A 20,857-nucleotide genomic window follows, 5' to 3' on the forward strand; every position below is an offset into this window, starting at 1 on the left:
TTTGTCCCGTCAAGACGATGTCTCCCATTGGTTTGGATCTCCCTGTGTGCTGCAGTGCGTGGTGCAGTCGTGGTACCTGTCGGCGGACACGCAGCTCTACTGGCTGAGCCCGCTGGTGCTGTACCCCATGTTCCGGTGGCCGCGCGTCGCACGTGGCCTGCTCGGAGGTCTGCTGCTCGTGCCCATCATCGTCGCCTTCTGCCTCACCTACATCCTCAAGTTCCCCTGGGCTGACGTCCGCAGTCTCGAGTGAGTAACCCCTCTCTCACTCAATTCTCATATATGCATATGTACACAAACACACACACAAATATATATATATATATATATATATATATATATATATATATATATATATATATATATATATATGAACTGACTTACGTAGTGGGAAGAAAGTCTGTTTATATACAAATATTGGCTAAGAGAGAGGCGGAAAATTACCTCATGTGTAGGCTTATTCTTAGTCACATTGGCTATTTTCATTTTTCGTTTTCGTTTTGGTTCGTTCTTATTTGTCGACGATGGCGACGCACTACATTGGTCTCCCTTCTCTCTCTCTCTCTCTCTCTCTCTCTCTCTCTCTCTCTCTCTCTCCTGACTCTCTCACATTACTTTCTTCTTTCCTCGCCCCCTCTCCACATCTTCTTTCTCTCCCCACCCGCCATCCTCTCTCAGTCCTGTCTTCACTACCTTCCTCTCAGCAAGCCTGTCTCATTCTCCCTGGCCTCTGTCCACCTCCATCACTCCCACTCTCTTATCATTTCTCATTTTTCTCGTTCACGCCAACTCCCCCCCCCCCCCCCGCCCCCAACCCGCCACCACCATCCTCCAGTGGCTCGGTGGGTAACTGGGTGATAGAGTACAAATCTGAAAACAGTTCCAGTACGATCATTAGACCGCTCTAGAATTTTTCATGTGACATATCGCTTGTTTCGCCGCTAGCAATAATTGTTACTACAAGTTTCACTGTGACTTGAAATGCACAGTAAACTGTAGGTTCCCCTATAACCGATTTCTAAGGCAACTGAAAGTTGGTATGAGTGTATACCATCTTCAATACAGCCACCAATAGTACAGTGCTGTGTTGTTAATCCTTGGGTTGAAGATGGATTTCCCTTAACTGAAGTCTGAAATATTGCAGTTATTTGTGTAACCTTCCCCTATTCGTAGCAATATTTTCCCCTATAATGTCACTCCTAATTTGCAAGACAGTAAAATAGTCCTGGAATTGCTATTTCTTGTACCCGGCCTTAAATCACTTGCATAATGTTCACCTTTCCACCTTGAACTTGTTTCTGCAACTATGTTTTGCCTCGTAGTTGTGCTTTTTAATCAAAGAGCGCCTTTTTAATGGGGGAGCTGTTGCCAAGATAGCTAGCTTCAGGCACGGTTGTCTCTGGGAGCAGAACGCTCGCAGGATCCGCAGCACCTTGTATCTAATCTGGAGCCCACGTGTTGCAGGGACACGGTGAGAGACGCCTTCTTCCCAGGAGTGTATGCGGCCACCTACACGCGCGCCAGCCCCTTCCTCGTGGGCCTGGGGCTGGGTTGGCTGCTCTTCCACACCAAGGGTCGCAAAACACAACTCTCTATCGTAAGTACCACGACTGTGCTCTTCCAATTTGCAACTACATTTATCTGCAACAATTAAAATAGGAGCTCATAATGGTTATGTCGGGTCAGCTGATAGTTAGTGGCAGACCGGGACCTGACCCAAACTTTCTGCTTATTACGAGCAGTCGCCTCAACTGTTAATCTTGTGTCCTGCTGGATACAAAAACAAATAGACCATGTGCACAATAAGCGAGTCTCGCTATTCGGCACTCGGAGTAATGTTAAAACTGGTGCGAATCACGTTCAAAAACGGTACAAGCCGGGAGATGGCGATGCGCGACTTAACCATGGAAGTTGCAAGCTGAGAAATTCCTGATCAGGTGCCACGTCGATGGTAAGAAAAACACAAATAGTCCCACGTGTATGCAAACAAAAATCGAATCCCACATATAATGGCACGTAATGGAGAGCTCAGTGTACAGTTATCAACTGGGAGTAGAACACTGAACACGAAAACAAAAGGGAAATAGCGCAAGAGACAATAAAAACCGTAGGACATAATTATATGAACAACAAAGCAAAGTATTAACTACGGAAATATAATTTTCATTTGTGATACGCCTGTCTTCTTTTTCCTAAACAAACATCACTCAAGTTAGATTGAGTATAAGAATCTTTCCTCGGCATTATTTGAAGGGCTTATTTCAATAGTGGTACAAGTCCATTACCTCCACCTTTCTGTCCATAACGCTTCTGAAATTAATGAGGCAAACAAACAGAAAGAAAGTTTCATCTCTAGCAAGAAGCCACTTGCTTGACTATTTCTGGTATCTCAACTGCAGATTTTTCAGCGCTGATTTAACTTTAGGACTCTGTATCTTAATATGAACAAAAATGGACTTGTGCCACTATTGAAATAAGCCCTTCATTGAACTAATAGTTCTATATAGCTTCATTGTTCACATTGGTGTTTATGACTATTCAAGCTGAAAAAATGGCTCTGAGCACTATGGGACTCAACTGCTGTGGTTATCAGTCCCCTAGAACTTAGAACTACTTAAACCTAACTAACCTAAGGACACCACACACATCCATGCCCGAGGCAGGATTCGAACCTGCGACCGTAGCAGTCGCACGGTTCCGGACTGCGCGCCTAGAACCGCGAGACCACCGCGGCCGGCTATTCAAGCTGAAAAAGGTTATGAAAATGGTGATACCACATCAAGCGAAAGTTTTTTTTTTTTTTTTAAAAAAAAAAAAGGAGAAAATTACATATTACAACACGCAAAGTAATATCTATCTGTCGAATAGTATTAAAAATTCCTCTGGATGATTGATAAAAGCTTGAAATGACAGTTGAGGTGATAAATAACGCAACAGAAGCATCCCGGTACAAATTTCCTGGAGAACTGGATGTACCGGATTTTTCTGGGCAGTTTAGGTGTAACCGATTCTGTTACGCGAAGTTGACAGTCTCTGACTTGGTAGAATTTGAATACTTCGAGCTACCGATATACAGACTTGATAATCAGACAATATGTGTGTTTCAAACGATCGTCCACGCCCATGCAGCAAAAAAAAGAAAAAACGGCCGAGGAAGAAGTTAAAAAATGACTGCATTTGTCGGTAACAGTTGTTTTCACGGCTCTTGTTCATACAGCTGGATTTCTTAAACCTCACGCAACTCAGTTCAGACTCGTCTGCTCTATAAATTTATCCCTCAGGCGTAGAAGACGGTGCTGATGAGTGTGTCCACGTCCGTAGACCCAGCACGTTTACACTGCCAGTCTGCATTCTTTCCTGATTCTTGTCACTGTAGATAAAATATTCTGGGTCGTTAGGCTGCGTCATATTCCCCATCTTTTTCAAACTCGACGTGCCGACTCCTCCACAGGTATCATCTTCAGAAGCTTTTTTTTTTTCTTAGCAAGTGGAGTATTGGGTAAAATTCGTCATTCATCGGTTTAAACAAAAATCGCGGGAAAACTGCCTGTTGTAAGCGAACGCGACACTGGAATTTTACAGTGATCGACAACTAGAAGACTCCTGAGGGATATATCCCAACAGAAGTTCGAAACGTCGAGTCTCGGAGAAGAAGTGGATGAGTAATGTGACGCGACACTGTAGCTTCGTGTGTGCGTCGCGTCTGTTGTGAAGCATCGCTGCTCTGTCCCCGCAGGCGACGGTGTGCGTGTGCTGGGTGGCGTCGACGGCGTGCGCGCTGGCCGTGGTGTACTCGCTGCACGCCTACTACGTGAAGCCGTACAACCCCCTGGAGGCCGCCTTCTTCAGCGCGCTGCACCCGCTCGCCTGGGCCCTTGTCGTCGCCTGGATCATCTTCGCCTGCGAGCGAGGATACGCAGGTAGACACCTGCCAGACTTCTACCCTATCTCCCCCTCTGATACCGCTGGCGTCACTCGCTTGCCAGAGGCCACGTCCATCAACTGGTACACGAATGTAGCTATTGTCCTGAGGCGGTTGTACAATTGCACCGACAAGAGATGTACCAACATTCCGTTTCCCAAAGGGACACTGAAACTGTGATAGAGGTTCAAGAAAAGAGTGTATAAGTAACTTTTATAATTCAAACACCTTTTTGTTCCTGTAATACAATATTCACTCAAGCACCAGACGAGTTACACCTTTTACATTAAAGGTGTCCGTAATGGACTTTTGTCGGAAATACGAGGGTAATCCCAAATGTAAGGTCTCCAATTTTTTTTTTTTTTTTATAAGTGGAGAACTCTGTGTGGCAGTTGGTCATACTGTTATGAAGAGTGCTTCACGCACTGTGTGTAAACATGCGCACGCCGCGCTGAGGCGCTCTGTCTTGGCTTGGCAGCCGTTGAGAATGGAGCTCCCGTTGGATGTTACAACCAAGTGCGAATTGCGCGCAGTTATTCTCCAATTGAAGGAAGTGTATGGTGATACGTGCATGGATGTCAAAAATGTTCGTAAGTGGTGTAGAGAGTTTGCAGCTGGTCGGACCGAAATTCACGACCAATAAAGGATGCGTGAAGATCGTCGGATCACCCTGGATGATCTCTGCACGTTGGTTCCTGAGGTTTCCCGGAGCAATGCTCACAGAATTTTAACGGAGGTTCATAACTTTCTGAACAGTTTGGTGGCGAGCTGGTATGACATGGGTATACAAAAACAGCCACAGCGTCTACAAAAAGGCATCGACAGAAATGGTGATTATGTCGAAAAATAGCTAAATGTTCAAGCTGTAAAGTGATGTAAACCATTGTAGAAATAAACAGGTCTGTGTACTTATAAAAGAATAGGAGACCTTACTTTTGGGATTACCCTCGTGATATAGGTACTTTTTACATGTGATAGTTATGGATTCGAAACATTGGACACCATTTTTAAGGATCCGTACCTCAATCGGTAAAAACGAAACCCTTATAGATATTTTGTTGTCCACGTATGTCTCTGTCGGATTGTTAAGACGCCTTTTTCTCAGGAACGAGTTGAGGCATGAAGTTGAAATTTTGTTTAATGTGCTAAGATCTTCGATCCCTTGGCAGTGTAAAAATTGACGCTACTAAGTCAACGTAATTAAAAGATATTGCCATTTACATAACATATTTTGTCATTCGCAAACTCACCCATCAAAAACTATAGTGTACTGCCCGTTGACCTAGAATCATAAAACCTGGTAACAAGCAAGGTTTCACAGTACAAGTAAGGGAAAAAGATACGAAAGTTGTTAATTTGCAATTACATCATTTTTTTTATTTGTAGCATTTGCTGTCCGTCTAACTGTCTGTCCGTCTCTTGAAACCACTTTCTGTCAGGAACAGCTAGAGGTAGCAACTTGAAATTTATGTCAAATACTGAGGTTTACAACCCTAACCGGCGTAAGAAATATAAACTTATAAATCAATGCAATCAATAGATAGGGCCATATGTGTGACATATTTTGATGCTCGCCAATTCAGTCCTCAAAACCTATAGATGAACTACCTGTACACTTGTAGGGCTTGGTGGCTTACCATAAAATGCGTGCCTGGAAATTCCACCTCTCAGTGATGTGAGGAATCGCCAGAAACAACACGTGGATCGGATTCCACGTTAAACTGTAGGTTGCCTTTCCCCGGTTGCATAACTGGGGTAGGTTAATGACATGTAAATATGCTAAGTGGTATCCAATAGCAAGACCTGCAACAGGTCATCGAGCCAAACGCAGTTATTATCATTATCTACGCACGTAAGTAAGAGCGCGAGTCCTAGTCTCACATTTTTGGTTTTCCAATCACTCCGTCGTTGCTGACAACGGTATTCTGCCCGTTCCCGATACGAACATGTCAAAGCCAAAGCCGTCATGAGCAGCGCATTAAATAGAAATCGCTAGTGGGAGCCAGAATGTCCATGTTCAAAGCATGTGTTGCAGGAAGGCGTGACCGGTAGTAACCGACGCCATGTACTCTGCAAGACTAAAATAATGGCTGTCTGCGTGTCCTCTTTCCCATGACAGTGGATAGGTCCACGTGGAGCACTGCACCCGGCTCTAGCGGAGATAGTCAATCTCAATAAGCAACACCTCTGAACTGCGAATGGTATCAGCCGTTTGAGGGGATATTAAAGATATCAGCTCAGAGGCTTGTAGTCGCAATATATTTTACTGTGAAGTGTTAGACACTTCCTTAGGCTGTACTCATTGATGTTGATTATTCATAATCGATTATGGAATATACGTTCTGTTGTCAGCTGCGTCTGGAGAACCTATCACATTTACACCAATTGAATGAAATATGTCCACGTTTGGTTACCCAACAGTATCCTGACATAACAGTTTGGCTCCTAGGTAAAATCACTCTAATTTACGCGAAGGTTGTTTTGTTTTGTCTTACATCACACAAACTCAAACTGGCCTTGGAGCATAGCAGCCCAAAATGAGCAAGTTGTATAGATGGATGGCAAGACACCGATGGTGGTATTCGTAACCTACGTCTTAACTGAAGTAGTACTGATTCATGTGATTAGCAGGAGACGAGATCCATGCGTTCTAGAAGGCCTTGAGAGTACGTAAAAAGGAAATACAAGTACAGTAGCTCAAGAAAGTAGCCGTTTACGTTTTTAACCTAAACCTTAGCGACGTGATGCAGACATCAACTTACTTGGTTCATACAGCAACCCAGCCTTCTTGAATTACTGTCCCTCTAAATCAGTTCAAACGGTTCCCGTCCGAACACCGAAGTTAAACGTCGTTGGACCTGGCTAGCCCTTGGATGGGTGACCGTACGGGTCTGTCGAGTGCTGTTGACGATCGGGGTGCACACAACCTTTATGAGACCATCTGAGGAGCTATCTGGTTGAGAAGTAGCAGCTCTGGTCACGAAAACCAACAACGGCCCCTTCATGCCTATCATGCCTTTCGCCTGAGGAAACACGACGGTCGGTCGGTAACGTTGAGCCTTCCGAGGCTTGTTCGGACGGATCAAATCAGTTCATATGAATGCTGGAACAGTTCCTGAATTCGAGCAGAGCTCTTTTTTCCATCACTAATTCGCACGAGGATGAATCGTCTCTTTAGTCTGAAAATACTAGATGCTGCCTAAAATTTGAAAATCGATCCTACAGCTTAAATTTCATGTACCGAGCGAGGGGGCGCAGCAGAAATACAGGGTGATTAAAAAGTCAGTGTAAATTTGAAAAGTGAATAAATCACGGAATAATGTAGATAGAGATGTACAAATTGACACACATGCTTGGAATGACATGGGGTTTTATTAGAACCAAAAAGATACAAAAGTTTAAAAAATTTCCGACAGATGGCGCTTCATCTGATCAGAGTAGCAATAATTAGCATAACAAAGTAAGACAAAGCAAAGATGATGTTCTTTACAGGAAATGCTCAATATGTCCACCATCATTCCTCAACAATAGCTGTAGTCGAGGAATAATGTTGTGAACAGCACTGTAAAGCATGTCCGGAGTTATGGTGAGGCATTGGCGTCGGATGTTGTCTTTCAGCATCCCTAGAGATGTCGGTCGATCACGATACACTTGCGACTTCAGGTAACCCCAAAGCCAATAACCACACGGACTGAGGTCTGGGGACCTGGGAGGCCAATCATGATGAAAGTGACGGCTGAGCACACGGTCATCACCAAACGACGCGCGCAAGAGATCTTTCACGCGTCTAGCAATATGGGGTGGAGCGCCATCCTGCATAAACATCGTACGTTCCAGCAGGTGTTTATCAGCCAGGCTGTGGATGATGCGATTCTGTAACATATCGGCGTACCTCTCACCCGTCACGGTAGCAGTTTTTCTGTCCAGCGCCATCTGTCGGACATTTTGTGAACTTTTTTTTATTATTATTCTAATAAAACCCCATGTCATTCCAAGCATGTGTGTCAATTTTTACCTCTCTATCTACATTATTCCGTGGTTTATTAAGTTTTCAAATTTATACTGACTTTTTGATCACCCGGTACATTAGACTCGCTTTCGGAAGGACGGCGGTTTAAATTCCCCTCCAGCCATCCGGATTTAGGTTCCCGGTGTTTTCCCAAAACCGTCCAAGCTAAACGCTGGAAAGATTCCGCGACGGGACACGGCGATTTCCTTCCTAGTCCGATGTTTAGATTTCTCTAATGACCTGGTCGTCGAAGGGACATAACCGGACCTTTCCTTCCCTTTTTAATGTCACGCTTCTAAGTGTTTATTCTGTGAGATTTCAGCTCCATAGCGATACGGTTGGAGTTGTTGACGAGTTTGTAGTGATATTGTCCTGCGGCAGGTCCCGTCCGCAGACTGCTGAGCTGGTGGGGATTCCAGCCCCTGGCCAAGCTGTGCTACAGCGCCTACCTCATCCACTTCCTCGTCTTCTACTACGAGCTGGGCGCCCTCAGGGCTCCGATCAGCTACGATCACTTCACGGTGGTAAGTATGCAATCACAGCAGTTGCACGGTCTTCGAAAAAATTACTTGTAGTGTTAGTATTCCTACTCCTAATGCTCCTCCTCAAGTCGGTGACTGCTTCGGAATAAACTGGAGTTGGAGGTCGTAATAAAGGTGACTGTCTACGGCTGTTGGATAATTTGAAAAAAGCGTGTTTGTGCCGTCAGCTGTACAATTGTTGTTTATTCTCTACCGTTTTAGATTATTACAATCATCTTCGCAGGAGAAAAACAATGTATATCAATGGATCAAACATACACTCCTGGAAATTGAAATAAGAACACCGTGAATTCATTGTCCCAGGAAGGGGAAACTTTATTGACACATTCCTGGGGTCAGATACATCACATGATCACACTGACAGAACCACAGGCACATAGACACAGGCAACAGAGCATGCACAATGTCGGCACTAGTACGGTGTATATCCACCTTTCGCAGCAATGCAGGCTGCTATTCTCCCATCGAGACGATCGTAGAGATTCTGGATGTAGTCCTGTGGAACGGCTTGCCATGCCATTTCCACCTGGCGCCTCAGTTGGACCAGCGTTCGTGCTGGACGTGCAGACCGCGTGAGACGACGCTTCATCCAGTCCCAAACATGCTCAATGGGGGACAGATCCGGAGATCTTGCTGGCCAGGGTAGTTGACTTACACCTTCTAGAGCACGTTGGGTGGCACGGGATACATGCGGACGTGCATTGTCCTGTTGGAACAGCAAGTTCCCTTGCCGGTCTAGGAATGGTAGAACGATGGGTTCGATGCCGGTTTGGATGTACCGTGCACTATTCAGTGTCCCCTCGACGATCACCAGTGGTGTACGGCCAGTGAAGGAGATCGCTCCCCACACCATGATGCCGGGTGTTGGCCCTGTGTGCCTCGGGCGTATGCAGTCCTGATTGTGGCGCTCACCTGCACGGCGCCAAACACGCATACGACCATCATTGGCACCAAGGCAGAAGCGACTCTCATCGCTGTAGACGACACGTCTCCATTCGTCCCTCCATTCACGCCTGTCGCGACACCACTGGAGGCGGGCTGCACGATGTTGGGGCGTGAGCGGAAGACGGCCTAACGGTGTGCGGGACCGTAGCCCAGCTTCATGGAGACGGTTGCGAATGGTCCTCGCCGATACCCCAGGAGCAACAGTGTCCCTAATTTGCTGGGAAGTGGCGGTGCGGTCCCCTACGGCACTGCGTAGGATCCTACGGTCTTGGCGTGCATCCGTGCGTCGCTGCGGTCCGGTCCCAGGTCGACGGGCACGTGCACCTTCCGCCGACCACTGGCGACAACATCGATGTACTGTGGAGACCTCACGCCCCACGTGTTGCGCAATTCGGCGGTACGTCCACCCGGCCTCCCGCATGCCCACTATACGCCCTCGCTCAAAGTCCGTCAACTGCACATACGGTTCACGTCCACGCTGTCGCGGCATGCTACCAGTGTTAAAGACTGCGATGGAGCTCCGTATGCCACGGCAAACTGGCTGACACTGACGGCGGCGGTGCACAAATGCTGCGCAGCTAGCGCCATTCGACGGCCAACACCGCGGTTCCTGGTGTGTCCGCTGTGCCGTGCGTGTGATCATTGCTTGTACAGCCCTCTCGCAGTGTCCGGAGCAAGTATGGTGGGTCTGACACACCGGTGTCAATGTGTTCTTTTTTCCATTTCCAGGAGTGTACATTTTCGTCATATATGAGTCAACCAAATATAGAACACGTATAATTTTCATAATTAACATAGTCCATATAAACGTGCTGTGGCTTGGCACACTTTCAATGGTGCACACTTGGTGATAACTGCACCCTTAATAATACACTCAAAGAATGTGAAAAAGAGCTTTTTCGTCCCATGCGTTTTTTGATAACCATAGACTGTACTGATGTGCCACCTCTTGTACTTTGTCTTAGCAGTGACCATCTGTTCTGTTTGCAGGTACACATCGCACTGGGCGACGTCGCCATTGTGCTCACGTTATCCACAGTGTTCACCCTCACTTTTGAGCTACCCGTTCTCAACCTGGACAAGGCTTGGCTAAAACCGGGTAAGTGCCTTTCCCCAACTACGTTTGTTGTCTCTCTCTCTCTCTCTCTCTTTCTCTCTCTCTCTCTCTCTCACTCACTCTCTCTCCCCCTCCCTCTCCCCTCTCCCCCCCCCCCCTCTCTCTCTCTAAATCCTCCCGTGAACCCTTTTCACATCTCCATTTTGGCCATATATTCAATATTTCCAATCTTTACACTGTAACAATATTTACTCATGTTTACCATACTGCACTCTAGTTTCTTTCAATATTACACTTATTGTACTTCTAATTCACATATTTAATTCCAGCAGCTCTTTCCTGCATTAATATTTTGTGTGGTCGATGCTTTGATAAATGTTAAAAATTGCGTTGCATAATATATAGTCAAATTAAATAAGGTGATGCTGAGGAAATTAGACTACGAAAGGAGGCACTAAAAGTGTTAGACGAGCGTTGCTATTTCAGCAGCAAAATAACTGATGACGATCGAAATAGTGAGGATACAATATGTAGATAGCTACTGCTAAGGAAAGAGTTTCAGAAGAAGAGAAATTTGTTAACATCGAATATAGAGAGAAGTATCAGATCTTTCCTGAAGGTATTTTTCTGAAGTGTAGCTATCTATGGAAATAAAACATTTGATGCGGCCCGCCACGAATTCCTCAGCATCTGCAACCTATGTTCTCAATTATTTGCTGGATGTATTCCAACCTCTGTCTACCTCTACAGTTTTTGGCCTCTACAGCTCCCTCTAGAACCATGAAAGTCATTCCCTGACGTCTTAATAGATGTCTTATCGTCCTATCCCTTCTGCTTGTCAGTGTTTTCCATATATCTCTTTCCTCTTCGATTCTGCACGGTTCAAATGGCTCTGAGCACTATGGGACTTAACTTCTGAGGTCATCAGTCCCCGAGAACTTAGAACTACTTAAACCTAAGTAACCTAAGGAGATCACACACGTCCATGCCCGAGGCAGGATTCGAACCTGCGACGGTAGCGGTCGCGCGGTTCCTGACTGTAGCGCCTAGAACCGCTCGGTAACTCTGGCCGGCGATTCTACACAGAACCTCCTCTTTACTTACCTATCAGTCTATCTAATTTTCAACATTCAGTTAAAGCACTACATCTCAAATGCTTCGATTCTCTTCTATTCCGGTTTTCCCACAGTCCATGTTTCACTATCATAGAATTCTGTGCTCCAGACGTATATTCTCAGTAATTTCTTCCTCAAATTACGGCCTATGTTTGATATTAGAGGACTTCTGTTGGCCAGGAATACCCCTTTTGCCAGTGCTAGTCGGCTTTTGATGTCCTCCCTGCTCTGTCGGTTGGTCGTTATTTTACTGTCCAGGTAGCAGAATTCCTTAACTACTTCGTAACCGTCAATCCTGATGTTAATGTTCTCGATGTTCTCATTTGTGCTACTTCTCATTACTTTCGTCTTTCTTCGATTTACTCTCAATCCATATCCTGTACTCATTAGACTGTTCATTCCATTCGGCAGATCATGTAGTTCCTCTTCACTTTCACTCAGGATAACAGTATCATCAGCGAATCGTTTCATTGATATCGTTTCCTGCCTAGTAGGCAGGAAATCCATGGTTCGTGCCCCGGTCCGGCACACATTTTCAGTCGCCGCCGCTGATTCCACTCAAAGTCCCGAGGCTGATGATATCGTTAGTTCCTTCCCTTTCGTTTCCTGTCCTTTCCTTGCATCCCCCTTCAATTTCCATAAAAAGCTGGGTAATTTCCAAGAATGATTGCCTATCGAAGTGGCGGGGTCCAAACGGTACATATCGAACGTGCGATTGGTCAATTATTTGTGATCGTCATTTTTATCTGTTTCCCGTCGTTTCCTCTTAGTTGCTCCAAGTTACACACCTCCGCGAATTAATAGAAAAAAGGGAATTGTTCACGTAACGTACACATCACATGGCCTTTCACATGACGACAACACCGACGACGAGTAAGCTAAGTCATCTCCTTTGTAAATACAAGTATTTTTGTAACGGTCTTCTTTTGTCATTGCTACATTACCACCGTAAACATACTCATAACGCCCGCCAAAAAGGTTGCGTGATCCCTTACAAAAATACTTGTAATTACAAAGGAGGTGACTTACCTTACTCGTCGTCATGTGAAAGGCCATGTTATGTGTACGTCACGGGAACAATTCCCTTTTTGCTATTAATTCGCGGAGGTATGTAACTTAGAGCAGCTAAGAGGGAACGACGGAAAACAGATAAAAATGACGATCACAAATAATTGACCATAACACTGACAGCAGAGTCGTTTGATCGATTTACAATCGCACGTTCGATATGTACCGTTTGGACCCCGCCACTTCGATAGGCAATCATTCTTGGAAATTACCAAAAACTGAATTAGTCAAACTGGATGCAAGCAGTTATACAAAGCAGGGGGGAGATGTACTGAAGCTCTTACTGATAAATTCCTAGCTATTGTCGAATAAATGTTCTATGCTACTTGAATGTGGTGCTTTAACAGTATTAATGCCCGGGACTAACTTTAATAAGCAATGTTTTTGGTGATAAATTCTTCAGTGGAGTAGACACACACAGATACTGAACAGCTAGACTGTTGCGCTTTATCTTACGAGTTTCTGTCGCACCTTTACAGACAGCAAGCCTTCGCCAGCCAAGCCCGCGTCGCCCGGCACGGCGACGCCGCCGGCGTCCGTGCTGTCTAGCATCCAACCGCCCTCGACGCTGGGGCAGGCGGCCGGAAAACTGCAGGACAACCCCGCCTTCGAGAACACGGAGGCCGCCACGGTGGCGGCGTCGGAGGCGACCGAGACGCACCCCGCCCCTCCCTGCGACGGTCGACTCGCGGAGGTGCGCGTCGACGCCTCGTCCACGCCGGCCAGCTGTTAGTGATTTCCGTGGCAACGACCAGCGGCCGGGGACGCCGCTACGCGAACCTCGACGACGACTGATAATGCGTCGACACGACCTTCGCTTCAGCATTCGAGATACCGCAGTTTATGACGTCGCGCTAACCGCTGACGTATTGTGGCAGTCTCGAAGGATACACATCTTAACCGCAAGATCGACATGCTTTTGAGGGAAGAAGGTCGAATAAGTGTCTTTCATTCATACTCGTATAGCAACATAAATCAGTTCCTTGTGGAAAACAGGCTGTGAAACTATTGTGCTGTTCCTTCTTTAGTCCGCGCATTGGTTCGAGGTCAAACGACACTCTCCATTAACGTCACCAACTACGACTCGGAGAGAACTGGGCACCTCTGCTCCCGACAGGTCAGAGGACACTGGGCGTCGCAATGTTCAGGCAAGCGCTGCGCTTGATAGATCGTTTTGCCACCGTTCGCTGCTATAGCCATATAGCGGGTTCGTACCGCCTTGCCAGTCGTCTGTTAACCACCTGACCACTCTAACTTCTCGTAAAAGGTCGCTTTTGGCAGTCTAGTCGGAAATACTACTAGGGAGTGCTTTTTGCAGTACTCTCTAATGTTAAATCTAGATGCAAACAGTATTGGCGAAAAACAGGCCAGTATTTATTAAGTGATATTTGTTTTTTTTTCTTTTGATTTGCGTAGCAGAACAACATTTTCCACAGTAAAATATTCGCATATTTCGCACTTCGTCTTTCACCTACTCTGCTTCAACTAGTGTCTTTGCCAAGAGAACTTTATGTAAAACGAAACACCAGATGGCGAGGAAAATGTTACTGCGAAGAAGAGTAGCTATTTATTTCGTTGTCATGTGTTACCTACGTATTTCATAGATATTTATATGTTTCAGAAATATACATATCAAATGAAGGTGAGGTCCTTCAAGGCCTCCGTTTGTTGTGTTTGATGATATCAGTATTAAATTTTGTTAATAAAAAACCTTAATCATAATAAAAGACTGTAGCTCTTTCTTCTCCATTTAATACGATTAATGTGAATCATTTCCTAAAACAGAGCAACGGAAGACGTTCCTACTTTAGTGTGCATTATCGACCAATTTTAGGAAAATAAACAGCTATCATACATTATTTGCGAAAAACTGAACATTGACTCGTCCTAATGAGAATATCACCAGTTAAGAAATTAATGGAATACACTATGTTACTACAGGTAACTGATACAATATAATACTGCAGATTGCCGTCGTTTGATAAAAAGAACAGTCTCAAAAGAAGTAATTTCAGTCCCTGATACGAATGTGGTGACGGTTTTAGACATTAAGCATAAGGAACATTACATTTCTAAAAACACATGAAGATAACAGTGTCCAATTATTCTTAGAATTGGTTCAACCTCATATTATAAACGAATTATTTAAAAAAATGCAAAATATTATCGAACATGTATCAAAATTAGTATAACAGCTTTTTCTGGTTAACTAATCACCCAGAAAAATGAAAATAATGAAATAAATTACTGGCCCGTCTGTAGCGCACGTAAGTGCTCAGCCTTCTCACCTACATGCACATACAGGAAAGATTTAACGGTGCTCTAGTTCCATCGTAATCTAAAACACAGGGCACGTCTATCTGTAAGGACACTATGTTTCTTCCGGTGCTCAGTCTGCAGTTAATTGTTGATAATACAAACTATTTCAATTGCTCGGGAACAGTGTAACAGGAGGTTTCTGTACGCTAGATAGATGAGGACTCTTTTTGCTAGAGATAAGGTCTACTCTACGTTGATAACTTCAGCAATAACACAATCGCTTGAGACGATAGTAAACTGCATACGTACAAAAGTAGTTGACGAATGTACCAACAGTTGTGGACGATGATAAGATAACACTACATAAGAAATATTATAATGATCACAGATATCCAGCTCCAAGAGAAGTACAAACACGCTCAGAGCTTTAACGAACAGAAAATGGGATGATTTATGATTTCAGCAGTTAGACTTTCCTACTCTGCAAGACGTCAGCATCCAAATATCAAGACTTCACCACACGAGAACTAATGACAACTGTCGTGTCATCTTCTATAGGCCAAATGAAAAACATTTAATGAACTTAGGAGAGAATTTTCAGGAACTTCGTGTGATGGAGCGTACAAATGCTGACGGTACAACACCTTCGCCTCTGTCCACAAATAAAACTTACGAAGTTTTGAACCAGAGAGGTACGACTTTAATGTATCAACGTAGGGAAGGCTGCATAGTACGTAATGATGAACATTTAGTGCAATCAGGACATGGAGAGCGACATAAGTTATGTTGGACCTGCTTCAGTCCAATCCAAGTGTACCGGTTCCTTTTGATGCGACACGAAGGGGCAGAAAATTAGTTAGTAGGACTGTTTACGGATTATACTTACTGCACCAACACCCAAAACTAAAGTAGTATGCAAATTAATTGGGACAAGACGATTAAACTTTAAGTGAGCGCGGTATACATAAAACGGGATGACTACATCGGAACATTAATCCTGCTCTTCCCTCTTATGAGTTCAGTTGCTACGATGCGATATGTGTGATACAGTTAGTAGCCTACTGAATATTAATAACTAACTTTAACGAGCTTCTGAACACGTTTTGGTATAGATTCGACCAGGTTAGGGCAAGTGTTTCGTAGTTTGTTGTCATGAAACCATTCTTTTACCACAGTTACTAACATGCGTTCTTTTGCTGAGCAATTCATTTTACAAGACGCCTTTTCAAGATAATCCACAAATAATTCTCGATGGGGTTCAAGTCGAATTACCAGGCCTCTGAAGTGCATTAATCTTGTTTTCATCCAAGATCGTCTTGGCTGATTTACAAATGTGACACAGGGCCAAATCATGTAGAAATGTTCCTCTACCATCTGAAAAGCCCTGTAGGAATGAAACAACACTGCGCCTAGGGAGTTCGATGTATTTGATTGACTTCATCATGCCATCAACTGGAACTAGAGCCATTGCAGTGAAGAAACCCCAAAACATTTCTTGGGAAACACTGCGCCTAGGGAGTTCGATGTATTTGATTGACTTCATCATGCCATCAACTGGAACTAGAGCCATTGCAGTGAAGAAACCCCAAAACATTTCTTGGGAAGGTATTTTGTAATCTGTTCGAGATGCTCAGCTCTCACTGCTTCTTTGGTGTCTCGCAAGTTCAATTCTTTTATCTTGGCGGCTCGCGCATGCCCGCCCAGACGCGGGAGATTGCTGCGTTGCCGGTTGCACACGACGCACGCGTCAAGAGAAGCAGCGCCATAGTATAGCATAGTTCGCAAGCTTACGTTTAGGGGGGAGCGCGCAGTTCATGAAGTAAAGCCACCACGGCCGCATTAACCCTTTCGCTGCTACAAAGACGTGCTCCCTGCATTCCGCACTGTGCGCGATTTTGTCACTGCACTGCTCGCCTGTGAAGACACATGGTGTTCCGACTGCTTTGACACTCTTATCATTCGATTCCACAAAAACTATTTGGCCCAAAAATTTGATTTTTACACATATTCTTGACTGATACCTTCCCCCCATAAATGACTTAATTTTGTTTCGATGTTCAACGCAATTATTATGGAGCGTTAAATATAGTAAACCATTGCACGAAATTTTGAAGAGTTTGCAGAGGTAAAAGTACATAGAGTATACTTTCCAAATGGTCGATTTTAGTTGCCCCAATGTTGAGAATGAAATGTGGACAATGTACCTAAATTTCATATAAAATTTACTGCATAACAATATCTCATTTAATTTAAGTACCACATAGGTGTCGTATGTAATATTGAGAAATATTCCATCTTTTGCGACTGTAATTTGAAGATATAAAAAGGAATAGAAGAAAAACTGTAAGTTATTCTATAAGGTACTGAAAAACACGAAGGTAGAAAAGAAATGCCCTCTGAAACTCTCGAAAAACAAGAAAGGAAAATATCTTAATACAGACTGGAGTAATGGAGAAAATATTTCCAACAAATTCGGATAAAAGTAAAGTGTTGATAGTAGTGGATAATAGGTTAAAAGAAGAAGGGGGAGAGGCTGAGAAGATCTGGAATCAGGCGGAAAGGAGATAGCTAGGAGAAAGCTTAGAGAGGGTAAATCTGAAGATCAGGATAATGTTACGTCATAGATGATTAAAAATATATAGGAGAAACACTAAGATTTGCTGTTTAACGTCAAGGTGGACACATAACTTTAGAGACACGAAAGTTGCAGAAAAACATTCGTGTGTTTAAGAATCTAGAACTCACATGGGCATTACTGTAATGAAAGTGATTAAAAGGCCGTTCTGAAGGAATTTAAAAGCCAAACTGGAAATGACCATTGCTTTCAACTTAGAAGAAGGACAGTGGGTGTCGCTGAATAGAGGCATTCAGTGCCCCATATTCACAATCCTGTCCTCCATAACGTTTTTCTGGACCTGAAACAACCATTCGACAGGATCCAAAAAAAAGGTATACCTTTTTTACTGTAAAGTTATGTTGCTCTCATAAACGAATAAATAGGCTGCGAAGCGACGATCGTTTAGCGCGGCTGTCTCGTTTCGTGGCTGCAGCAGAAGCAGACCGCACAGCGGAAAACGCCGAGGCAAACCCGTCCACAGAGAAGAGGCGTGTACTACACAAAATGGAAAGAGTTTGAATATTGTTGAAAGTAAAGGACTGATTAACAGAGACCTTGAGAAAGAGATCGAAAACGTGTTTGCCAAATGGCGCAACATCTTAGAAAAGGTCGTTTGCTACATAATGTATACAGGGTAATTCAGCTGCTCAACCGATGTCGTTTTATGCTACCCGCAACGTTCTTGGTTGGAGCAGCTGAATCATGCTGTACATCAGCTCTCGCAGCCGTAGTGAGCGACTTGAATGATAATACGACACTTTTAACGCACAGACCCTCTTGACCTACTGAAGCTACTTGCCAATTCAATCCTGTCACGAAAGAGTGTCTCACCCACGTGAAGAATCAACCTTAGCTGTCCCGCTTGTTCAAAAGGAGCCCATTCAATGTATTAGCATTCATTGTACCGTCGAGTTCAACCAGCAAAATAATGTGGAGTTTTGTTCGGTTCGACTCTGGATCAGGTGCATCACCAGCAGATGTCGCAAGCTGTCAGGTATGTGGACAAATATTCTGGAGGCATTACAATAAAATTTGAATGAATCTTTCCGTAGGGTACCAGCGTCGCAAGATGCGTCAGACGAAGAAAAGCCTGTGGTTTGGAGGTTTCCAGAGACGGCTGAGCAAGAAACGGAAAAAGCGATCAAAGGAATGCTAGACCGTCTTCATGTGGAAATAAAGGGAAGTAGATGGGATGGGTTGTTGGCACAGGCGCCAGCTACATTATTTACGCCACTGAATTGAGGCGATTCTGGAAAAACTAAGGCCATGATGGGAAGAAAGATGTATCAATCAAAATGTAGAGAAAACAATTTAAAGCAGATAGCCAAATTAAATTACTTTGACTCCATCATAAGTCGATTGCCAAAGAAAGAAGTTAAGGAAATGACTATGTAGGCTTTCCCGGCGTATTAGTATATCAAATTCTTGTCGGGTTCCCAGCCGGATCAAACTGCCATCCGAACACAATATTTCAGCGGTCCACTGACCGCCATCATCAGGTGAGAAAAACTACGCTGCTCTTGCCGATAACTGATTCCACTCGCAAATGGCTGTACCTTTATGTACATCGAAAGTACAACAGCGCATGCGCTAAATACAGTGCGCACGCGCTAAATCATTCCTGCTGCCCCGTGGGGCAAAAAGAGTTGCAGCTCCTCCGGTGATGAATAATGTTGAAAACGATATGTCGTCACAAATGATTATTCATAGCCGGCCGATTCAGATGCAGTTGTTTCTTCATACCTGATAATACAGAATTCCACGTTTTACTTAGCGGGTATCCATTATAACGATTAATGATATTATCTGCTACTCTGATTTCAACAGATTCTTTTAAAGCACAGTCCCAGTACCGCTAAGCATTTGCAGCTACTTGCGTCTCATTGTATAGCATCCTGTGTCTGTAAGGCAATGCTGAGCCACCGCAGATTTATCTGGCTGTAATAATCGCGTATGACGATGATGTTCAATACACCTATTTTGGACCTCTACCTGAACCTTCCGAAGACACCTTTAGGTCTGTGGCTTTTCTTCCATATGCTGGGAATGTGTCCGCCAAGATAGGTAGACGTTTGAAGAAATATGAGATCAGATGTGTTTTCCGTCCGACAGCTAAGATTTGAGCACTTCTTGGCTCTGTTAAAGATGATTTAGGTTTGAGGAAGTCTGGCGTTTACAAAATACCGTGTGAGTACTGGAAAATTTACATTGGCCATACGTGATTATTACAACCAGATAAATCTGCGGTGGCTGAGCATTGCCTTACAGAGCGACACAGAATGCTATACGGGACGCAAGTAGTTGCAAATGCTTCGCGGTACTGGGATTACGTTTTAAAAGAATCTGTTGAAATCAGCCTAGCAGATAATATCATTAATCGTGATAATGGATACCCGCTAAGTAAAACGTGGAATTCTGTATTATCAGACATGAAGAAACAACGGCATCTGAATCGGCCTGCTATGAATAATCATTTGTAACGATATATCGTTTTCAACAGTATTGACCACCGGAGGCGCTGCAACTCTTTTTGCCCCATGGGGCAGCAGGAATGATTGAGCGCGTGCGCACTGTATTAAGCGCGCTCTCGCATCATGGTGTAGTGTCTTCTGAGGTTGACACTACTGTTGTGCGGGTGAAGTTCTGGTAGAATCTCTCTACCCTTCCTTCAACATGTGGGACATGAATGTCCTTTCTGCTTCTTGTTAGTGTGAGGCTTGTGAGTTCCAATGCTGCCCTGCTTCGTGGGCGTTGTGATTTGTGATGCTTGCTGCGGATTTTTTTTTTTTTTTTTTTTTTTTTTCCCGCAGCGGGTGTGGCTAAGCGCTACTTATCACGTAGCAATATCTTCTAATCTGGCAGGGCGGCAACGTTTGCTGGCCGTCTCAGCAGGTCCGGCCAGCGGAGTGTGCGTCGCCAGTGTGGACGTTGTCCCAGGTTCCTTCTCAGCGGGTTGGTGGATGTACCCGCTTTGATGTAGAAGTTCGTGGCCGCTTCTTCGAACCGTCTGCGTAGCGGTACGATGTCTGCGACCACGTGTGTGTCCTCCGTCGGGAAGTCCCTTGGGAGGTGAAGAGCTAACCTGAGAGCCCTGTTCTGCAGTTTTTGCAGCCGCTCCAGGTTTGTTTGCGCCTTGTTGCCCCACACTACCGCCGCGTATTCGAGGAGAGGTCGAATTACGGACTTATATACTGCGAGGCCGACGCAGGCAGGCAGCGTCGTAATGGGGTTTAGCAGTGGGTAGAGGAGTCTTAGTCTACCCAGTGCTTTGCCCCTGATGCTGTCCACGTGTGGCCTCCAGGTGAGGTGGCGGTCCAATGTGA

The 20,857-nt window shown here is 44.6% G+C and overlaps 1 protein-coding gene across 1 annotated transcript in view; it reads left to right on the forward strand.

Annotated features, from left to right (window-relative positions):
- LOC126198756 (O-acyltransferase like protein-like) overlaps window positions 1-14,385 on the forward strand; it is a 36,990-nt gene extending 22,605 nt beyond the window's left edge. The window contains exons 7-12 of the mRNA XM_049935311.1: window positions 56-249; window positions 1,465-1,597; window positions 3,737-3,920; window positions 8,313-8,455; window positions 10,409-10,517; window positions 13,138-14,385. Coding sequence (XP_049791268.1) covers window positions 56-249; window positions 1,465-1,597; window positions 3,737-3,920; window positions 8,313-8,455; window positions 10,409-10,517; window positions 13,138-13,391 — 1,017 coding nt within the window. The 3' untranslated portion in view covers window positions 13,392-14,385. The remainder of the gene's footprint in view (window positions 1-55; window positions 250-1,464; window positions 1,598-3,736; window positions 3,921-8,312; window positions 8,456-10,408; window positions 10,518-13,137) is intronic.
- Window positions 14,386-20,857: the final 6,472 nt, after the last annotated feature.

The sequence above is a fragment of the Schistocerca nitens genome, chromosome 8, assembly GCF_023898315.1.
Source record: "Schistocerca nitens isolate TAMUIC-IGC-003100 chromosome 8, iqSchNite1.1, whole genome shotgun sequence".
Classification (NCBI taxonomy): Eukaryota; Metazoa; Arthropoda; class Insecta; order Orthoptera; family Acrididae; genus Schistocerca; species Schistocerca nitens.